This window comes from Eptatretus burgeri, chromosome 16, assembly GCF_056783735.1.
Source record: "Eptatretus burgeri isolate ZD-2024b chromosome 16, Ebu_testis_v1, whole genome shotgun sequence".
Classification (NCBI taxonomy): Eukaryota; Metazoa; Chordata; class Myxini; order Myxiniformes; family Myxinidae; genus Eptatretus; species Eptatretus burgeri.
In genome coordinates this window covers 31,765,988-31,788,206 of record NC_140976.1, presented here as the reverse complement: position 1 = coordinate 31,788,206, position 22,219 = coordinate 31,765,988, and the positions used below count along the sequence as shown (strand labels likewise).

The 22,219-nt window shown below is 45.9% G+C and overlaps 1 protein-coding gene across 1 annotated transcript in view; it reads right to left on the bottom strand.

The window, feature by feature from the left end:
* Nucleotides 1-22,219, bottom strand: part of PPIL2 (peptidylprolyl isomerase like 2) — a 134,887-nt gene that overhangs the window by 27,310 nt on the left and 85,358 nt on the right. The window contains exons 12-14 of the mRNA XM_085860610.1: nucleotides 7,665-7,774; nucleotides 5,356-5,445; nucleotides 3,891-3,924 (exon numbers count right to left, since the gene is read on the bottom strand). Coding sequence (XP_085716736.1) covers nucleotides 3,891-3,924; nucleotides 5,356-5,445; nucleotides 7,665-7,774 — 234 coding nt within the window. The remainder of the gene's footprint in view (nucleotides 1-3,890; nucleotides 3,925-5,355; nucleotides 5,446-7,664; nucleotides 7,775-22,219) is intronic.

Here is a 22,219-nt window from a genome sequence, read left to right as displayed (position 1 = left end):
CCTCTTCAGATGCATGTGGGACGGCACGCTGACTGAGCTGAACGCAGCGCACTTATAAATAGCCTATCACTGGCGGTGTAAACCAATGAGCACGCATCACGATTTCATGAAATCGGGCTTCTCACGAGGTAGAAGTTCCGTGTGAAGAGTTAGGCGTGATAATTTACTTGACTTTCCATTACATGGGAACGGACAACATCTGACGACTTAGACAAAGTGACGACTTAGAGATGACGACTTACAGACTTTATTCAAAGGGATTTAACATGAGATAAATTCGGGACTTTTTGACGCTGCCGACTTAGGTGAAGTGACGAGTTACACGCTGCCGACTTACGCCTAGTCTACTGTATTTAGTTTGGTTACCTCCGAGCAGCAAGCGTCCAGCAAGACCATTTGGTTCTTCTTACCAGTGTTGTGACGGTGACATTCTCCTCTGGAATATTAGCAAGGTCTGTGCTCAAACAAATTGTCTATTAGGTAAATAACACACCGAGAAAATTGGCATCACTTTCGGGAGTTTCGATTTGTATACTTCGACCAATTTCTTTGAACCTTCATTGAAATCTCCAATGCAGCTCCGATTGAAGCATGGGATCGTGCCAAAATTTTCACTCACAATATCCTTCACCAGCCCCAGCTTTGATTTGTTTATGTTTTTCATGCAGGGAGTCATTAACAAATTCAAACTACTACTACCAAGAAAAAAAAAAGAAACCTGTACTTTTATAGTTGTGTGGCACTTTAGTTGCATGTCAATGAATCAACACAGTTTCTTTTCTTACAATGAAAGAGTGGCATGTTCCTATAGTACCAGTATGTGCCGTTTATGTACTCCAACTCGGTTTCATAATGGGTTTTCAAAGTAATATGTTTGTAACTAGCAAGATGCCCGTGCCCGCATGGGATGCTAAACAGGGTAGGGATGTATGAGGCAAAAATGGAAATGACGTCTTCTGTCATTGAGCTGGCAACCTGGGAGCAACAATTCACATCTGTTGTCACATCTTATAGAATTTAAATGCTCTAATGGCGGTGAGATGCTCCATTTGAAACTGTTTGTTCAATGTACTGACACTTTTTGATGCTTCGGATCCATAAGAAAAATTTGTGTTGGTGTCAAAGCCAGTGACCAATTGCAAATTAATAGTAGGATAAAGGATGGTATCAACAGGATGTTGGAGGTATGCTAACTGCCGTGAGAACAAAGCAGTGGCTGATGTTTCAGGTATTAACCCTTTGTTGGAGCAAAAGACGCCGTTTTGTTGGTGGTTGAGTAAAGGTGATGTTTTTATTTTTTGATCAGATAAGTGTGATTGAAAGTTAACCCTTCGTCAATCTTTTGTTCCGACGAAGGTTTAATGGCCGAAATGTCAGGTTCTTGCAATTAACATCCCTCAATCAACATCTTGTTGATTTCATCAGTCGTTCTACCTGTTCCACCTGCAAGACTAGTTCTTCATTCCATATTTTTGTGACAACTCATTGTAACAAACTTTTGTTCCATTTTACCATCTTAAAGGACAAATTAGAGGATTTTCTTCATTTCACTTTTTCTTGTTTTTTTTTTTTTGCCAAAGGAAAGCCTTCTTCTGTCTTTAAATAACCCAACTTAGATTATGATCAGTAGCAGATGTCCTTTCATTATATATCAATGAGACAAACATCAATGCAGTCAAAAGGAAAGCTGAGAATGTTCATTTGTTGGAAACATTGCAAGAGCAAATAAACACATACTCCTCTGTACTGAAGAGGGATAGGAAAGAAAACCATAAATAAAAGACGTCTTGATCCAAAGGAAAAAATTTTTTTTTGGCAGTAACCACTGTCAGATATTATTTAGAGTAGTTCCTGATAACATCCACTAACAATTTGAGTGCCATTTGTGGTACACACATCTAATCTGGAACAAGAAATTTCATGACTGTGTTCAGGCCTGTCACTGGGGCTAAATTGCACGCGAGTGTGGGGCTGCAGAAAAGCGGGTCCTGAGGTGCCACCCCAGCAATTACAATCACGGACACAAGCTAAATTCAAGGCTTCATCACGCTGTTTAGCAAGGAAGGCTTTGTTCTGCCTGGTTGGTCTTGGGCAATTACAGTCTGACCAGCTGCACAAATAGTGAGGGGGGGGATTATATATATATATATATATATATATATATATATATATATATATATATATATATATATATATATATATATATATATATATATATATATATATATATATATATATTACACTGTGTGTAACGTGTTCAATATACAAGTACATACAGCATTCATGTGCAAAGATGAACAATAACGAATCTCTTCCATAATTTTAACCAAATCTCAAGAGGTCATTGAAAGTCAAAAGTATTAATGAAAGTTAAGGATAAAAGGTATTCACAAGAGTGCATTTTTCACAACAGCCTTGAAATGTCCTGACAGAATATAGAGATTTGGCATAAAGTCTAGCCCATTGGTCAGGTGTCAAGCAGCGGTATCAAAGTCAAACTGTCTGAAGGTGGATTATTTGGAAGCTGATAATGATGATTGTCAATAATTTTAATGATTATGATGATAATAATCAAACTCCATGTGGAAGACTGGAAACGTCACTGATGTTATTAATTCTAGGATTCAGCCATGAAAATGGTGAAAAGAAGTAAAACCATCAGACAAGAAGTTCCGTACATGTGCTTGTGGATTAAACGTGACAAATTGGTTGCAAGAGGGCCCTGGATGGACTGAGGAGGAACCAGCACAGTGTATGCAAATGGCCAAAGGGAAGATTCAATGTTTTTTAAAACACCAGGCCAGAAAATCACCATGAAGAAGATAGTGGATCAGAGAGCAAAATGAGACCATTCATTTTCACCACTTTAAATTGTAGCCAGAGGAAAGAAAGGCACAACAATGAGCATACTCCATATGGTTAGAGGTGTACCCAAATGCAGAAGTTGGTGCAACAAAGTGTGCATCATCCTAAGGAAATTGAGGCCCGAGCATCTGACAACCCTGCTGTTGGCCACAACAAAAATAGTCTTCAGAACGATGCAACATCTGCCGTCGAGTGCCAAACATGGCAACGTCTGAAGATGATGATCCTCCCTCAAAGGAAAAATTTCTTCCAAAGATCAGGGATGAGATGGATAATCAACAAGCCATCAAGGTTTAATCATTAAAAAGTGAGAATCAGTTCAAATTTTGACAAAAGATGCCCAAGATAAAGACTCAGCACAAACAAATAATATGATGGAAACACAGATCACTAATATCAGCTGCTGCCCAAGTGGAAAGAAAATTCCAACTTGCCACCCCACAAAAAACATCAACAACCCTTTGGAGGAGATGGCTTGAGGTATAATTTTCAGGAAAACGAAACGGACCAAGTCAGTGTAAAGCTATTATTGAGAGCAATGTAGGCTGCCATACAGGAAATTTCAGCTCAACATCAGTGGAAGTAATTTGCTGGATAGTCAGACACCGTGTGCAGTGTGTTATGATGACTATTGGAAAAACTAATTGGAAGATGAACTGGTGCTTTTTACATGATCACTCTCCTGCACTTTCAGGAAAAAAAACAACAACAAAAAAAACACTTGCACTGTAGTCCATTTTGTTTAAAACAAACAGCTTTTACAACACACAATGTTGAGTAAAAGTACAATTTGACCACTTGGAGTTGTTTTTAATGCTAGATTGATTTGTATACGTGTGAAGTGACCCGAACCTACAGACCAGGTCTACTTTAGGCACGGTAGTCTTTAAAAGCAGTATTACGGTAGTATTACGTCTCCAAACGTAATATGAACAAAGGGAGGGGGGGGGGAGATGCACTCAGACACATATTGTCACCATATTTATCGTGACGTCATCGACGGGAGATCAAACCAACAACTGTACCTTTTCCGGTTCCTGTGGGATCACCGCCTTGAATCTGGAAAATAATCAAGAAAATACAGATCGGCACAAATGGTCTTCACAATGGAAATCGTTTGACAAGAGATATGTATTGTATGAACGTGGCTTCGCTCTTCGTAGTCTCTGCACAATTCATTGTGCAAAAGTCACGTACAAAAAGTAAACACCTCGTTGCCTATAAGAGAGACTCTACCCTATAAGAGAGATGTTTGTCTGTCTGTCTGTGTGCACATCACCATTTTCTCACAGGTTCATCAGTGAGTGCTGGGTGAGTGTTTTAGGCAAACAAAAATTTTGAAAAAAAAGTTTAATTTTAAAATACTTTTTAAATAAATCGCTCTGTTGGGACTAAGCCTTTGTAGCGATGTGAAAGGTAATATAATATTAAATGATCCCGACCCCATTCATTAGTGGGTGTAGGGAAGTGTTTACATCCCCACAAAAAAAAGATTTGTTCAAAATGACAACAGAATGAGAACAGCACCGGCCAATGCCATGTACCCCTGCGAGTCCATTATAAAAACACTTTTCACATTCCATTAGCCTTACTTTTTCTTTTATACTTCTTAAGCAGACTCGGTGGCGTAATGGTTGGAGTGTCCGCTCAGACTCTGCGAGGTGGGTGGTTCGATCCTTACCACAGGAGAATCATACCAACGACATAAAATGGTAAGTCCTGCTTCCTTGCTTGATCTTCGATGGAGCATGGATAACAGATAAACCCCATTGGTTGGTATCGATAGTGAGGAAATTCCTCTTAAAGTGTGTGTGTGTGTGTGTGTGTGTGTGTGTGTGTGTGTGTGTGTGTGTGTGTGTGTGTGTGTGTGTGTGTGTGTGTGTGTGTGTGTGTGTGTGTGTGTGTGTGTGTGTGTGTGTGTGTGTGTGTGATTTGGTTTCTCGCTCTTACATGAGCCTTTGCCCCTGCAGCATTAATCTTTATTAACTGGACAAATAAAAATATGATTTTCATTGGTCACAAAACCATATTTTTGCAAAGATTTCCCCATGAAAATACATTTCTGGAAGTACATGTTTAAAAATATATATTTTTGAAACCTAAAAATATCTTCGCTAAAACGTAAAAAAGGCCGTTTGGCTTATCAAGCATGTGTTGCACCCAAATCACATTCACTTCATCATTAAATTTGCTTTGCGCACAATTTCAAGATGCGCAACAATTAAGTTAAGGTCTCGACCAGCCCAAAGACCGACTATCACCAAAAATATCAGAGGATAATTTTTGTAGACACGACCATGGATTGGATGTCCGGCCTCAGTTCCTCTCCGAAAGAGAGGAGGTTTCGCGATGCAGAGCTAACTGCTGGATCAAATAAAAAATGGACAGCTCAAAAGCAAACTGTCTACCAAGCAAGTAAGAGTATGGAACCAACAGCTCAAGACTTTTCAAATGAATACAAGCAAAGGCAAATAAAAACAAACATATTACCATGAAGTTACGTATTGAGCGATGGAAGATGGTGTTGTCATAGTAACCACGCTGGCAAAGCAGAATAAAGTTCTCACACGTCTTCGGAACCTAGGAAGTGACACACGCAAGACCAATGCCATACAGGAATTTATCGGCATTGCCGAGACGACCACCAAGTAGTCACGTTTCTTTTACCTTTATTATTGCGGCCATCCACCAATGAAAATCATGCAGCCACAAATAGTCCTTCAATCCGACAATTACTACACTGTGGCATTTAATAAAGCTCTAGCACATGTTCAAAGGGAACTCAAGGCAATGAGCCAGCTGCTTTGGCCAGTATCTGCACACGAAAACAAGCTATTTTGGAGAGCCGGTACAAAAACGCCAATGCCTGGCCGTGTGCTGTGAGGGATGCATTCGGCACGGACCCCGAGGGTGTGCATAAATGTCAATCCAATCGGGCAAAACGAGAAGCTCAGGAAACACATTGAAGCACAGGCCATGCAGAATAATTAGAGTGGTGCAGGAGGATGCAAAAGCTCATTTGCAAAACCAATCTAGTCCGCCATTTGCTTGCTGGCCCGCCACCTTGCGCCGCATCGCTTAACCGATCTCAAATTTGGGAAGGCACATGAACACGGCTTTCATCGCAGGCATACACGTTGAATGGCAAATGGGATTAAAACGAGTTTCCATGCAACGCTTTGCAAACAACCATTACAGGAGTAGAAACAGAAAACTATATCTACACCAGCTTGCTATAATTTAGCATTTCTTTATGGATGAAGAGTGGGCATGTATCAGTCCACATGCTGCACTGCTCCAAGAACCTCATGAGAGCCTACTGTTTATACAGGAACCTAATTTAACTGAACAGAGCTGGACTTTGTTAGGGAAAGGAAACGACTGGCATGGAAACAAGATAATTCCCCCCTCCCCACCCACCTCCCAAACACCCACCCCAACCCAAAATGCTCCAGTTTACATTTTTAGCACAGGCAGTCTGGCTAGACCAAACAAGCTCAATGATCGGCACACGATTAATGGCTTAAACAAATAAATAAACTGCACAGGAATGTTCAAGTCTAAAATGGCCTTTTTCCTGCACCCATTTTCTCGCAATCTTTCTTTTGAACAATTTGCATTCCTTGCTAGTCCAGATCACAGGCTACTGGAATTCAAACTCAAGATAAACATGAATTAACGAGTTTAGTTTCAGATATTACACCGCATCTTCTGCAGAGCCTCATTATGAGAACCAAGAAAGCATTGCTATGGGGGACTTGAATAAAGCTGGATACAAAGCCATAAATATACAGCATGGATTACAGAAAAATAACTTTATACAACAACCAATGCAAAAGATTATGGTGGAGTGTGGGGGTTGGAGGGGGGGTGTGACAACTCAGTAAATTACTCTCCCTGAAGGAGTTGAGCTTCATCCAGACATTTTGTAACTGACAAACTAAGAAAGTCAGGTAGAACGAATGGTGTGGATGTAAAACGCAATTATCCCCACGCTTTTTGAAAAAAACCCCCAAAAACACGGGGATATTGAAACTGGTTCCGCCTGTCTGTTTTTCTGTCACGCTATCTCCTAAAGGTTGTACAAAATTTACCAAATTTGGTAGTTGTGATCATGATAAAGCAAGAATGTGCCAGAACAATATTTTGGCCCCACCCCGTGGGCTGGGTCAAAAACCAAGAAATGAAATTACGCACATTTTGAAACTTTTTTTGTTAATGAAATTTTGTACAGTATATGCAATAAACATCGGGGGGAAGCCTGAAATATGTCACGATTTTTTGGATTGCATCCCTAGTGGGTGCCCCAGGGGGTGGAGAGTTAAGGTCACTGGGGTCAAAACAAAAGATCGATTCAACTCAAAATTTAATATGGCACCATCGACATCTCTTGTTTTGCTTTTTGAATGGCAGTTGCAACCAAGATAGTTTGAAGTTTAAATTTCATCAGTCACTGCCATTAGTTTCAAGTGAAGAGAATCAACTGAAGAGTCAATAGCACAATCTCACAGAAAAGCCACTGGAGCGAAACTGAAGGCATTAAATGAAACATGGCTGGACACTGTTGAAACTCAGTTGCAAATATCAATGTTAACCAACGGTTTCACTTTATCAGTAATGAATGATAATCTGGAAGAGGATTTTTGCATTGTCGTGCAAAAAACCCTGCAGCGATGTCTTCTTCCCCTGCCTCCCATATTCTCTTGTCACTCCGTGTAAATCATACTCCTCCTTTGTTAATCACCATCTTCATTATATACTTCAGGTTGCTCGCTAAACAATATAGCCGTCTGACTCACCATGTCACAGTGCAACTCCAAATTCAGATCTCCTTTTGTTGTGTGCAGCCGCACGTATCCCTTTTTTTTCTTCAAAAATTTGTATCGCACCTGGTCTTCATCCACCACGGCTGGGTAAAGCACATACATCACAAGACATCAACAATGATCAATGTCTAATACTATATATTAAAATATATATATATATATATATATATATATATATATATATATATATATATATATATATATAAAACACACACACACACACACACACACACACACACACACACACACACACACACACACACACACACACACACACACACACACACACACACACACACACACACACACACACACACACGGCATGAAATGTGTGCACCCTTGGATGGAGATTTGCAGTATCATTAAGACTCGAAGCCTATGCCACATCAGCAGTTCAGAGGGGGAGGAGTGACTCAAATGTAGAAGCATGCAAGTTTCTGCCTTCTGGTGTCATCAGTACACTCTTAACCATTCCACCCTATGCATGGCAGTAGACCAATAGAAGTAAAGGGTAGTGGTTAGATGATATATTGTATATAAAAGCAGAATCGGTGGTGTAATGGTTTGAGCATCTGCTCAGAGTTTGGGAGGTCGGCGGTTTAAACCTTGGCAGAGTCATACTAAAGACATTAAAAATGGAACGCGCTGCTTCCTTGCTTGACATTCAGCATTTAAACAGAACAACAACATGGGCAATCCCCATCGATTGGAATCTATGGGGAGTAGAGGAGGTAATTCCTCTTCAGGAAATTCCACACTGAGTGCAGTTAGAAAGGTGCCGTAGTTGTGACGTTGCTGGTGCCCAGAGCACATATGGAAGTAACAGAACTTCCCCCAAGCTTAATGGCTGTGCTTGTCTCATCTAACAGTCCTGTGTTTTGTCTCATTATTCATCTGTATGTCCACATGTGTGAGATGCGTGTGTGATAGCTTCACAACGAGGCTAAGATAATATTAAAAACAAAACAAAAAGAAAATCTGCATGGTGCTGCAGTATCTGCCTGTACTTCTCTTTTGTTGACATCCCATTGATTTTAACATGCTTACCTACACCAACAGCTGAGATACAACCACGGAGAGTCACAGAGCCTTCCCAGTGTTTCACAGGAGGCTGCAAATATTGCACGTCATAACATATTCTGGGTCTTCGATGTACAAACTGGCATCTCTTCGATCCCAAAAGTTCAAACTTCAATTCATCAAACCAGAGTACCCAATTTACATTGTTCATTCACCCAATGTTGGCATTGCCTTGCAAATTTGTCTTTTCACCTTATTCTGTGGTCTCAGCAGTGGTTTATTTGCTATAACTCTGCCATGGAGACCTGCTGCAATCAGTCTTCTACGCACAGTTCTCGACGAGATGTTAATGTTCAGACCTGTGCTGCTGACTTGATTTTCTTCTGTCACGCAAGCTGAGCAACTTCAAGTGCTCATCTTGCCTTGGGGAGGTTCTTCTGGGTCTTCTTGACCTTTAATTATCTTGTATAGAGCCAGTTTATTTCAGGAGTTGCAGAGTGTGCCTCACACATTGCAGATCTTCAACTATTCTGCTATTTTTGTCATAATGTGCCCTTCTTCACAGAGTTTGGATCTTCACACGCTGTTCTGTTGAAAGTTGCTTCCTTGGCACCAATCTGAACCCACTCAGACTTTCAAGCAAGGGAACAAGGCAATTAAAACTAATTTCATTAATTCACTAATTTGCAACTTTTATTGTGGTTTTTAGGCTGACAAGATGGCCTACAGGTACGCACACTCGTCTCTAAGCTGTCTAACCTGGGTTCAATACCGAACCCAGCTATAAACGGTCATCCCAGTGTTTCACAAGCAGGTTGATGAATCATTGTGTGTGCTGTCCCCCAGATGGGCATTGAACGGGTGTCCCAACGGCCAGCATTCTTTTGTGAACGTTAAATATCCAGTTGTGTCCTTCAAGAAGAGTACAAGACGAGCTATCGCCGGTACCATGGCCAAATTCCTGCCCCAGAGAGCATTACATCAGTGGCATAGCCACGCCCTCAGCCAGTGATGCTACCCAGCAGCATTGTGCTGTAAACGAAAAAGAATAATTGTGGTTTCTTCTAATTCGCATGAATGTAACTAGTGTTCATTACATCAATAATTTGTTTTTTATATTATTCACTGTACAAAAATGAATGATCATCTACCTGGATCACACATTTCTAGCTTTCCACAACTGTTTAATGAGGAATTAAACATTTGTGGAAAGTTAGAAGTTTGGTTTATGTCCACAGCACAAAAGTGAACATAACCCAAACCTTTTCACAGTAATATATATATACACTGGCTAATGATGCACCTCAAACTGATTGGTAAGAACAGATCGTATTTGGAACGTAAATCGTAAGGCCAGAAATTCTGCGACCGAGACAAATGCCATGATGATACCATCATGACTGTGTCATGAATGTAAACCCAGTTTTGGGCCTCCAGCAGTGCAATAATGTCAAAGTCAAATACTGTCAACAACGATGTTTGGTGACAGCATTGGTCCTTGATATACAGTACCAACATACTGTATATAGGACTCTGGAAGCAAAAGACATTTTTGTTTGTTGCAGTTCGTGTTCTCACTGGCTGGAGTGGTGTATTGTCGTGTAGGAGGGTCACAAATGCGAAAGGCCTCAGCGCCATGATCTTCAATCCCACGAACAGCCGAAAGGTGGTAAGCTAAACTGCATTCAAATATAAATCACCCTGTGCTTGGACTTGTCGAACAATTACCCACAGTTATTCCCATTTAAGCCAAATTTAATGGGAGAAGGCATGCGAAAGGCAAAAGATGGGAAAACGTCTCTAACTCTTATAAAGGTTTAATTTTACTTTATAAAAAGATGTACGGGGAGAAAAGGTGGATGGGACATGGGGAACGGAACAAACCATGCAACATGACAGACTCGTATCGGGAGGGCGATATGCAAAGTTATATACAATCATAAAGAAATCCTAACCCAGCTGTGGTGCCACACTACATTTTTACGAACAAAGGGCAAGTAGGCGAAGACTATCCACTTGCACGATGGCCATCAGTGGAACAGGAGTTCAGTGGGCAGTTGGTGTAACAGGGCCACAATTGACCATTGGGGGGAGAAGAGCACGATCGGTAGGACGAAGGCATTATCCCACAAGTCATGTTCCAGATCGGGGTACACAGCACAAAGAGACGTGCTCTCCTCCTTTATTTCCTTGGCCCACAGCAGAGATGAAGAAAAGGATATATATATATATATATATATATATATATATATATATATATATACATATATACATATACATATATATACATATATGTATGTATATATATATATGTGTATATATATATATATATATATATATATATATATATATATATATATATATATATATATCCTTTTCTTCATCTCTGCTGTGGGCCAAGTATATATATATATATATATACATATATATATATATATATATATATATATATATATATATGTATATATGTATATATGTATATATGTATATATGTATATATATATATATATATGTATATATATATGTATATATATATATGTATATAAATATGTATATATATATATATATATATATATGTATATATATATATGTATATATATATATATATATATATATATATATATATATATATGTATATATATATGTATATATATATATATGTATATATATATATATATATATATATATATATATATATATATATATATATATTGTTGCGAATTCGCGCCCGCCGGCGTGCGAACGGCCACGTGACTCGAATCGCGGCACGTCGCCCACCAGACGGACAATTCCGTCGTGACCCTCTCGGACTAACGCCAGGAGCTAGTCACGGGTTGGCCTTTCGGCCTCACCACGATCGTGCCAATCGGCCACCCGCGTGGGATAGGGTTGTTTGCCAAACTCGACCGACCTAAGTATCCACGCGGAGGGTAGACCGGGCGATCGCACCTCGCCACAGGTCGACCCCAGACACGGGCCGCTTAAGCGACCCGTTCCGTACTATCGGGATAACCGAGCGGTGTTATCGTCGGCCTCGACGGTTCCGATTAATTATCGGGCATATTAAGCCCACTACCAACCCTTTACGTGAAGCAAGATGGAGATTCAATTAAAGAAAAGACGAAGCGAAACGGGAAAACAGTTCAACATGATGCACATTTATTCCGCGGCACACGGAAAGCACACATATACAATTAAAACAATTATGCACAAAAAGCAGATGTGACAAAAGAAACAATGACGCAGAGATACTACCGAATAACACCGACACACGGCAACACTTAACAGTTTTACTTCACCAGACTGGTGCCACACACACACGTTTACACAGAAACAAAATAAAAGGCAACCAAAAAAGACAAGGGGGCAGACGGGGCCTGTGGGCCAATATTTGCGCGGGACCTGAAAGAGCGGTCAGGTCCGCGAGACCGGGTGGGTCCTACCCGCGTCTTTGTGATGAGCCGCAAAATGTGGCAGCGCGCGGTGCCCCGACTTCGTGCTCCTTCACGGGTTTCGTTGGCACTGCTTGGAGTGGGGTGGGAACGGGGCCCCCTTTTCGTACTATCTCAGCGTGGGGGAAAAAGGGGGGGGAATTGTTGATGCTCTGGGGAAAGAGTATAGGTGGCTTGCTTGGGTCCCGTGACGAGCGATTCCACCGCGACCTCGTCGCCGACCGCAGTCTTCCTTGCCTCGGACCCAAACTCCTCGGTCTCTTCCCCCAATTCTCCTCAGCCGACTGCCGAAAACCACCGGGACGCCCTCGCCTCCTGACTCCACTCCGCGCTCCAAACTGCCTCTGCCCAAAACTCTCTCCGCTCTTCTGCCACTCTCCGCTCTTCCAAGGCCGACTCTGCTCAAACTGACACTGCCAAGATTCGCCCCGCGCTCGGCGCTTTACAGGCCAGCAGGAGAACCCATATGCAAATTTCTGGATCAGAACGAGCTCGGGGGTGGAGCCACGCTTGCCCATTGGACGGAGCAAAAGTGGCGTGAATCTCCCCTGATCCTAGAATTTGCATATCTCGATTCCACACAGACGCGCCTGGAGGCGGGGCCAAACCGCCCCGCGCTTGCTGATTGGACGGATCAGAAGTGGGCGTGTAGCATTCCTGATCCGAATTCTCCTCGGAAAGGCTGCATTTTGCACTCGCAGCTCGGCGCGCGTCCCGTACGAGCCCAGGACAGCCTGACGCTCGGTGCTCACAGGTGGAATGGGAATGGCCGCAGAAGGAGAGAGGTGAAGGTGGTGGAGGGTTTATGGTGGTGGTTTATGGCCATGGTGCCGTTTGGAATGGCGGTGATGCGATGTTTGTGGGAGCGAGTTGTGAAGGTAAAGATCGTGGCTGTTGGCGTTGTTGTTATTGTGAAGCGGCGTTGTGGTTGGTGGTTGTTTCAAAATAAAGATAGAACAGAAAAACGGCTATCTCAAAGGGTCGCAGCCCGAATGAATCACATTTATTCCCTCTAAACAACGAGTTTGGGCTAACTACACATGTACTTACAGAGATATCTCACCTACGGGACCTGAATGGTGGTTTGCGAATTTCCACAACCGCAACACTACCCCCTCCCCTTTTTACAGACTCGTCCTGAGTCGTCAAACTTTCGTGTACCATCATGTGTAGTTCTCCCCTAGTACGTTTTACCTACGGATCCCTGAGTGCGACATTCATGGTATTCGTGTCCTCAAAATAAATAACCTGGGGGCTGAGTAACTAACTAAACAACCCCACTCACACAGACGACTTAAATAAAATTTCCGGCGCTAAGACATACATGCCGGGGGCGCACTCATATGTACAGTACATCTTAACCTTAACTTACAAATTTTACACTAAACCATGGCCCAGGATCAATGGACTCTGCAAAAAGAAAGCAGTTCGCAGGGAGCCAGGCTGCTCGCATGCAGTCCCTGGCTCACGCAATGCAGGTGACAGGGAACGTGGCCAGCTGCTCACACGCAGTCCAAGGCCTTCCCTTTTTTAAAATGAACCCAGTGAACCACAATGGTGCATGGGCTGCACAAACGCAGTCTCCTGGTGCGGCTGCCCGCAAGGCAGTCCCTGCAGAACATTGAACGGGCACTGACGCAAGCAACAAAACGATGCATGGGCTGCACAAACGCAGTCTCCGTGCCAGCTCAAGTGGCACACACAATGAACACAACGGATGGATGGATGGATGAATGGATGGATGAATGGATGAATGGATGAATGGATGGACGCAAACACGGTGCACAGGCTGCCACTGCAGGCCCGTGTTGTAGCTGCCAACAGGGCAGTTCTCCCAGCTTGCAAACTGTTGCCTTGATCCTGGCGCACATGGAAATGAACAGGGGGGGGGGGCAAAGCAAAATTGAACGGGCCTGGTGAACAGGGGCAGTGGGCATGGCATAGCAAAGGCAGCAGGCAAACAAAGTCGGCAGAACAGGGCCGCTGCAGGCAAACACAGCCGGCAAACGATCTGGCCGGCACAGGCCTTGAAGTAACACAGCCAGCAGATGAAGCTGGCCTGCCTTTCGCCTTGAGATGGAGGTTGGTGGAGGGAGTGCGGTGGTGCTGGCCACAGAAAGTGGGCTCGGACCTACCCTACGGTCTCCCTCCCAACCTATCGCCTTTGCCTGTTACTGTCCATGCCAACCCCCTTAATTTGTAAAAACCCAATTTAGCCCCAACTAATTTTTTTTTGTTTTATTTACTTTTATTCCTATACCTCCCACTATAATTCGTCCCCTAACCCCCTTTATCGTCCTTGTTCAGCTAACCTATCGTCTACTAGCCTACTCCCAACCCCTATGTTCCCTTCCCAGAGGGGAATAAGGGAGAGCTAGCGTCCTGTGTCGAGGCCCAACGAAGCCTCAAGATGGCCTCCCCAGACTTCAGCGATCTTAACCCGAAGTGGGTCCAGCGGCCACAACGAGAGCGAAGGGATGGATGGTACGGAGGGGTACACTTCCTAAGCTACCCTAACCATTTAACTGTTAAACTACCCCGGGGCTTTCAACAAGCGCCTCTCGCTTAAGCTATTGGTTCTAAAAACTCAGATTCCCATCGCCTGTGTTGGTGTCCTCACAATTTCGGGCCTCGCCCCCAATTTTCTTTCTGTGCCCTCACACGGTCTCATGGCTGGGACACGTGGCTCCCCTTGGCAGGCTTGACCCTCTGCCGATTCTCCAGCTATGGCACCCCCGGGCACTACACTGCCTCCGAGCCTACCAGCTCCCTAAACACCGGGGAGTGCCCCCCATGGCACCTCCCCTGAAACGCACATGTGGCAGGCTGGCTTCCCGGGCCCCTTTCCGAGGGTCACCCGTGCCCACAACACTGCCCATGCAGCTAATGGTGCCCCGGGCCCCCGCACCAAGCGGACGCACCCGTGCCCACTACGCTATCCCGGCCCCCCATGGGCCCTTGGCCTACTACGGCTGACTAGCCTGGTGCCCGGGGTACCCACTCAGCGATACTCACCTTTCGCAGCCACGCTCCCAGCCCGTCAACAGGGCTCCTGCACTCCTCCAAACGGGTATCGAGCCTACTATCCCACCAACAGCAAAACGACCTCCATTTTTCAATTTAACTAACCCAGCTAACTCACTCTACACTGACCCCGGGGTCGCTTGGGCGGGAATCACTTCTCCCCCCAATCACTCATCGCACCATGCATTCCCCATTCGCTCCATTCACACAGACCCGCTGGCCTCACTCACTCATGTTTCCATTCATTTCGCACTTCAACTCACACACCGCTGAACTCTGCCATCCTTCTGCTTACTACATCCCCTAACTCGTGCTCCCACGTCGTCCCTTAAACTATAGCACGTTCCTTTTAACACTACATAGCTAAACTACGTCCCCTCTACACATCCACAAGTCTGTCACTGTCCTAAAAAAAAAAAAATCATTTTATTTCCCAACCCAAATCTCAACTAAATCCCTCTACCTAATCCATTCCACAGGCTCCATGAGGACTTACCCCTGCCCCATGGAGCCGGTCTAACTAAGCTAACCCTTCCCCCTAGCTAGTTTCCATCCTGTGCCCAGGCCAAGGGGATCATCCACCCCTTGCCCAGGAATCCTGTTCAGCCGAAAGCGAGGCTTGCTGTTTTTCTTTTTTTCATCGCGCAGCACCAGCATGGAAACTCACAACCTGCGCACCAGCGCGGCAATTTACAGCCGCGAACCTGTGGCGTGACGTCATGGCAGCTGTTCGCATCTCTCGTCCCTCTTGAACGGTACCATCCGGCAGGGATTCACCCTCCTGCCGGATTCCAACCATGCACGCAGCCATGACGTCACCCGGCGCATAAAAAAAAAACACAAGCCTCATGTCTCGAGGGGTTCCCCACGCGAACACATGTGCTCTGCCCGTTAGAGCTTAACACACACGCCCGCGTGGAGAACCCGTCCGGTCCAAATCCATAATCCTGCCTAAACTTTTTCCGTCGCGGGATCGGCAACATTCACCGCGCTCGATTCCGGACCGGGCTTCACTCCCGCAAGCGAGCACGTGGCGGCCTCGTGTGTTGCACAGCACGGACCTCGTGCTCGCTGCTGGGTAAACCCGGCTCGGTTCTCAAAACATCTACAGCCGCTACCCGGCTTTTGTCCCTCTGTCGCCGTTGTCGTCGCCATTTAACCCACGCACACCTGCATGTTACGACGCTCACTCTCCACTCCATTACACTCACCCCGGGAGACGCAGCTGCGTGCTCCTGCATGCCGACCGACATCTCCCTTAAGGCCCGGTCACACCTTGACGTTTTAGCCAGCGATGGCAACGTATTAAAATGTATGTAAAACGCTGGCTGACGTTGAACTTTTGATGTTTTTTTTTTTAAGATTCGGACGTATTCATAACGAGTCGGTCGTATGCATAACATATTAGTAATGGACACAGAACGTTTCGTTGTGTTATAGATAACCTATACCAACGAATGCTGAACCTGTTGTTGGCCTACACAACCTATGCCCAACGATAGTCTAACTTTGGCATAGCGCGTTGCACGCATCGCCGACGATGTCGTGACGTAGCCTATTAAAAGGCTGACGCACAACGATTCAAATCATAACTGCCGTAGAAATGGAAGTGACAACATCGCGGTCACACCTTGGCGATCTTGCCAGCGTATGCCGACCTAAGAAAAATGTGTCTAAAACGTTGGGGGCACGTCAAATACGGTATGAGTAAGTTTGGTATACGTGAGTAGAACGCTAAAGTATGCTATCATACGTCGTAGTAAGTAGAGTACGTCAAGAAATTTTAAACATGTTCAAAATTTTACGACGTACTCGGCGTATGACACACGTTCCGCATGCGATGGGGATAAGTTTTACACACGATATGTGGACGCTTACACACGTCCACAAAGGCTACTCATAAGTCGAAACACGTCGCGGTAATGTCTTTTTACGCGAAACTTATTTCTAACTTATGTTTGACGTGCTTTGAACCAATTCTTTACGTAGTCCCAACACACATCGACGTATGTAGACGTATTCCAATGACGTCTTCCGGTCGACAAAAAAAAAAGAAAGAATGTGTTTCTAGCTTACAACTGCCATATAAAGACGTGTTCCCAGCGGTTTTGGGAATTGGTATATAAAAATGCTGCTCATAAAAGGGGAACCCTACAGTGTTCGAGTCCTTTTTGAGTCGATGTCCATGTCAGCAGTAACAGTATCAGTATTAGTATCAGTTTGTTCATGTTGGCAGTAGTAGGTGAGTGTGAGGGGGAGGGTGTGGGTTATGATGGATCGTCCTTGCGTCCGCGTGTCCACGGGTAGGTTCATAGGCTGCCACTCAACGATTTAAATGGCTCCATCTCCACTATTGAAAGTAGACGCTTGCGCTCAACAATTGGATTTTTGTTACACTCAACGACTTTTAAACGGTACCACTCAGCTATTTTCATTGTTTACAATGAACGATTTAAATTGCTGTCACTCGCCTTTGTTTTTTGACGCTGGGGTTTGGAAATTTGAAGCGTTTCTTCTGAACGTGTTAAAACGCCCAAACTCGACTATTTTAAATAGACGCTGCCAATGGACAATTGGAATCATAGCCAAGCTAGACATCGAAGTGTGAACATCCTCGTCATGCCGAAGAAAAGTTTGAAGAATGCTGCAAATAAGTGTCCTGGCCGTGGCCGTGGACGCTGACGCAAGGACGATCCATTATACCGACGTCTTTCAGCCTATGAGTAACTTAAAAGTAACGTCTGTCGATGTGTGGCAACGATCGCGTAACGTGCCAACAACACGTTAATCATAGGTTAGAAATAAGTTTCGGGTACGCTAAACATTACCTCGGCGTGTCTCAACTTATGATTAACTTACAAGTAGCATGTGTTGACGTCTGTCAACGATCGCAGACCGTGCATACAACTTGTGGCCAGCGTAGCGGAACGTGTGAGTCATACGCCGGCATACGTCGTGAAATTTCAAGCATGAAAAAATTTGAGGACAACCGAAAAGTACAACGTTTAAAGCCAACGTACAACGACGTATGGCAGTGTTTTTCAGCGTGCTCTCAATGTTATCAAAACTTACCCATAACGTATTCAACGTGTGCCAGCGTTTTAGAAAAAAAATTCAAAAATCGGCATACGTTGGCTAAAACGTCAAGGTGTGACCGGGCCTTTACACACGCTGTCTCCCTCACACGGACCCTTTCACTCACCCATGCGGTGATACTCACACGCGGTGCCTCATCCACACACGGCGTGCTGGGAAGCACGCTCCTCGGCACACTTGCCACCACACCACACACACACGGGGGCGCACTCACACCTGGGGTCTCATCCACACACGGGGTCTTTGTCACCCACCCGGTCGCTCTCACACACGCCCTTGCAACCGCGCTATGCGTGCGTTGCAGCACGCATTTTGCCACACTCGTGAACACACACCTCGACACCACACACACACCGGGACAACCACAATGGGGATTCGTGTCCCCACAAGGGTCTCCGGGGCCTCTATACCCCCCTAGCTTTCCATGCACCTGTTCGCAGCACTCCTCCCCTCGAACTCGCAAAGCACGACCGAACCCACCTGGTCGTGAGTCGCCTCAAGGGGGCATACTCCCTCCCCTCGTTCCTGGAGGAGGCCATCCAACTGCTCGCACTGGGTCTCTACACAGTCCGCCAGCTCACCCCCATGGTCCTCCACTACCTCTGTATGTATGTGTGCGTCTCTAACCCCGTCCAATTCATCCTCTATCTCCCATGTCTCTGCCAACTCTGTCACTTCTTCACCCTTTACCTCCCTTGTCTCCACTATTTTTATTTCCTTTGTCGTCACCACGTGTCTCGTCTCACACGTTTTGGTCTCCCCATTTAATTTTTCCCTCTCGGTCACCGTCACTTTTTCCGTCACGACTCTCGCCCAACACGTCTCCCGAATTATTTTGTCCTCACCCACCTCCACCGCGGGCCTGACAGCCGTTGCACCCCCTCCCAGCTCGTTCGCTCCCACACGTGGCGTCGCCATTTTAAGCTCCCCGGTTATTGCCTTCATGCCCGCCTGCAGGCTTCGGCCCATGTTCTGCGTCTCACCCCGCAGTTCTTTCATTTCTTCCTTCAAATTCACCTTCATTTCGTTTGTGTTTGTATCCATCTTTTCCATCATGCCTTTTATTTCGTTTTTCATTTGTTGCGTATTCATATCCATTTTTTCTCATCAATGCCTCAAACATTTCCATCGTCCGATCCGTGGGCGAATTCGCACGTGGGGGCCATTTGTCCGCCACCCCAGCCACTGCGCCCATTTCGAACTCTGGGTTCAGTTGGGGGGAAAGTTCGTCCTGCACAACCAGCATTTCCTGCTCGGGGTTCTCATCCTGGGCCATGGATTCTACACATTCTAAATCCATTTCTAATACCCCCGGCTCCCGCTCGCCTTGAGACGCCATCTTATTTCTCGTAACGGGTTAATTTAAATCACTCATAATTTGGAGGGAATCGGGGGTCGCTCCTCTCACCCCTGGACCGATTCCCGTGAATTTAGCTGGAGACGGGAGAGCCCGTTTTCCCGCTCTCCGACACCAGTGCCGCGAGGAGGGGGATGGGTTTGTGTCCCACGACCTGACACCAGTGTCGCGAATTCGCGCCCGCCGGCGTGCGAACGGCCACGTGACTCGAATCGCGGCACGTCGCCCACCGGATGGACAATTCCGTCGGATGGACAATTCCGTCGTGACCCTCTCAGACTAACGCCGGGAGCTAGTCACGGGTGGGCCTTTCGGCCTCACCACGATCGTGCCAATCGGCCACCCGCGTGGGATAGGGTTGTTCGCCAAACTTGACCCAACGAAATACCCACGCGGAGGGTAGACCGGGCGATCGCACTTCGCCGCAGGTCGACCCCGGAAACGGGCCACTTAAGCGACCCGTTCCGTACTATCGGGATAACCGAGCGGTGTTATCGTCGGCCTCGACGGTTCCGATTAATTATCGGGCATATTAAGCCCACTACCAACCCTTTACGTGAAGCAAGATGGAGATTCAATTAAAGAAAAGATGAAGCGAAACGGGAAAACAGTTCAACATGATGCACATTTATTCCGCGGCACACGGAAAGCACACATATACAATTAAAACAATTATGCACAAAAAGCAGATGTAACAAAAGAAATAATGACGCAGAGATACTACCGAATAAGACCGACACACGGCAACACTTAACAGTTTTACTTCACCAGACTGGCGCCACACACACACGTTTAAACAGAAACAAAAGAAAAGGCCACCCTCAAAGACAAGGGGGCAGACAGGGCCTGTGGGCCAATATTTGCGCGGGACCTGAAAGAGCGGTCAGGTCCGCGAGACCGGGTGGGTCCTACCTGTGTCTTTGTGATGAGCCGCAAATGTGGCAGCGCGGCGGTGCCCCGACTTCGTGCTCCTTCGCGGGTTTCGTTGGCACTGCTTGGAGTGGGGTGGGAACGGGGCCCCCTTTTCGCACTATCTCAGCGCGGGGGAAAAAGGCGGGGAATTGTTGATGCTCTGGGGAAAGAGTATACCTGGCTTGCTTGGGTCCCGTGACGAGCGATTCCACCGCGACCTCGTCGCCGACCGCCGTCTTCTTTGCCTCGGACCCGAACTCCTCGGTCTCTTCCCCCAATTCTCCTCAGCCGACTGCCGAAAACCACCGGGACGCCCTCGCCTCCTGACTCCACTCCGCGCTCCAAACTGCCTCTGCCCAAAACTCTCTCCGCACTTCTGCCACTCTCCGCTCTTCCAAGGCCGACTCCGCTCAAACCGACTCTGCCAAGATTCGCCCCGCGCTCGGCGCTTTATAGGCCGGCAGGAGAACCCATATGCAAATTTCTGGGAAGGGGGAAAAGGGGCATGAATCTCCCCTGATCTTAGAATTTGCATATCTCGATTCCACACAGACGCGCCTGGAGGCGGGGCCAAACCGCCCCGCGCTTGCTGATTGGACGGATCAGAAGTGGGCGTGTAGTATTCCTGATCCGAATTTTCCTCGGAAAGGCCGCGTTTTGCACTCGCGGCTCGGCGCGCGTTCCGTACGAGCCCAGGACAGCCTGACGCTCGGTGCTCACAGGTGGAGCGGGAATGGCCGTAGAAGGAGAGAGGTGAAGGTGGTGGAGGGTTTATGGTGGTGGTTTATGGCCATGGTGCCGTTTGGAATGGCGGTGATGCGATGTTTGCGGGAGTGAGTTGTGAAGGTAAAGATCGTGGCTGTTGGCGTTGTTGTTGTTGTTGTTGTGAAGCGGCGTTGTGGTTGGTGGTTGTTTCAAAATAAAGATAGAACAGAAAAACGGCGATCTCAAAGGGTCGCAGCCCGAATTAATCACATTTATTCCCTCTAAACAACGGGTTTGGGCTAACTACACATGTACTTACAGAGATATCTCACCTACGGGACCTGAATGGTGGTTTGCGAATTTCCACAACCGCAACAATATATATCTCTCTATGGAGAGAGAGAGAGAGAGAGATAGCGAGAGAGAGAGAGAGAGAGAGAGAGAGAGAGAGAGAGAGAGAGAGAGAGAGAGAGAGAGAGAGAGAGAGAGAGAGAGAGAGAGAGAGAGTGAGAGAGAGAGAGAGAGAGAGAGAGAGAGAGAGAGAGAGAGAGAGAGAGAGAGATAGCAAGTGAGAGAGAGAGAGATAGCAAGTGAGAGAGAGAGAGATAGCGAGTGAGAGATAGCGAGAGAGAGATAGCGAGAGAGAGATAGCGAGAGAGAGATAGCGAGAGAGAGATAGCGAGAGAGAGATAGCGAGAGAGAGATAGCGAGAGAGAGATAGCGAGAGAGAGATAGCGAGAGAGAGATAGCGAGAGAGAGATAGCGAGAGAGAGATAGCGAGAGAGAGATAGCGAGAGAGAGATAGCGAGAGAGAGAGAGCGAGAGAGAGAGCGAGAGAGAGAGATAGCGAGAGAGCGAGAGAGAGATAGCGAGAGAGAGAGAGAGAGAGAGAGAGAGATAGCGAGAGAGAGATAGCGAGAGAGAGATAGCGAGAGAGAGATAGCGAGAGAGAGATAGCGAGA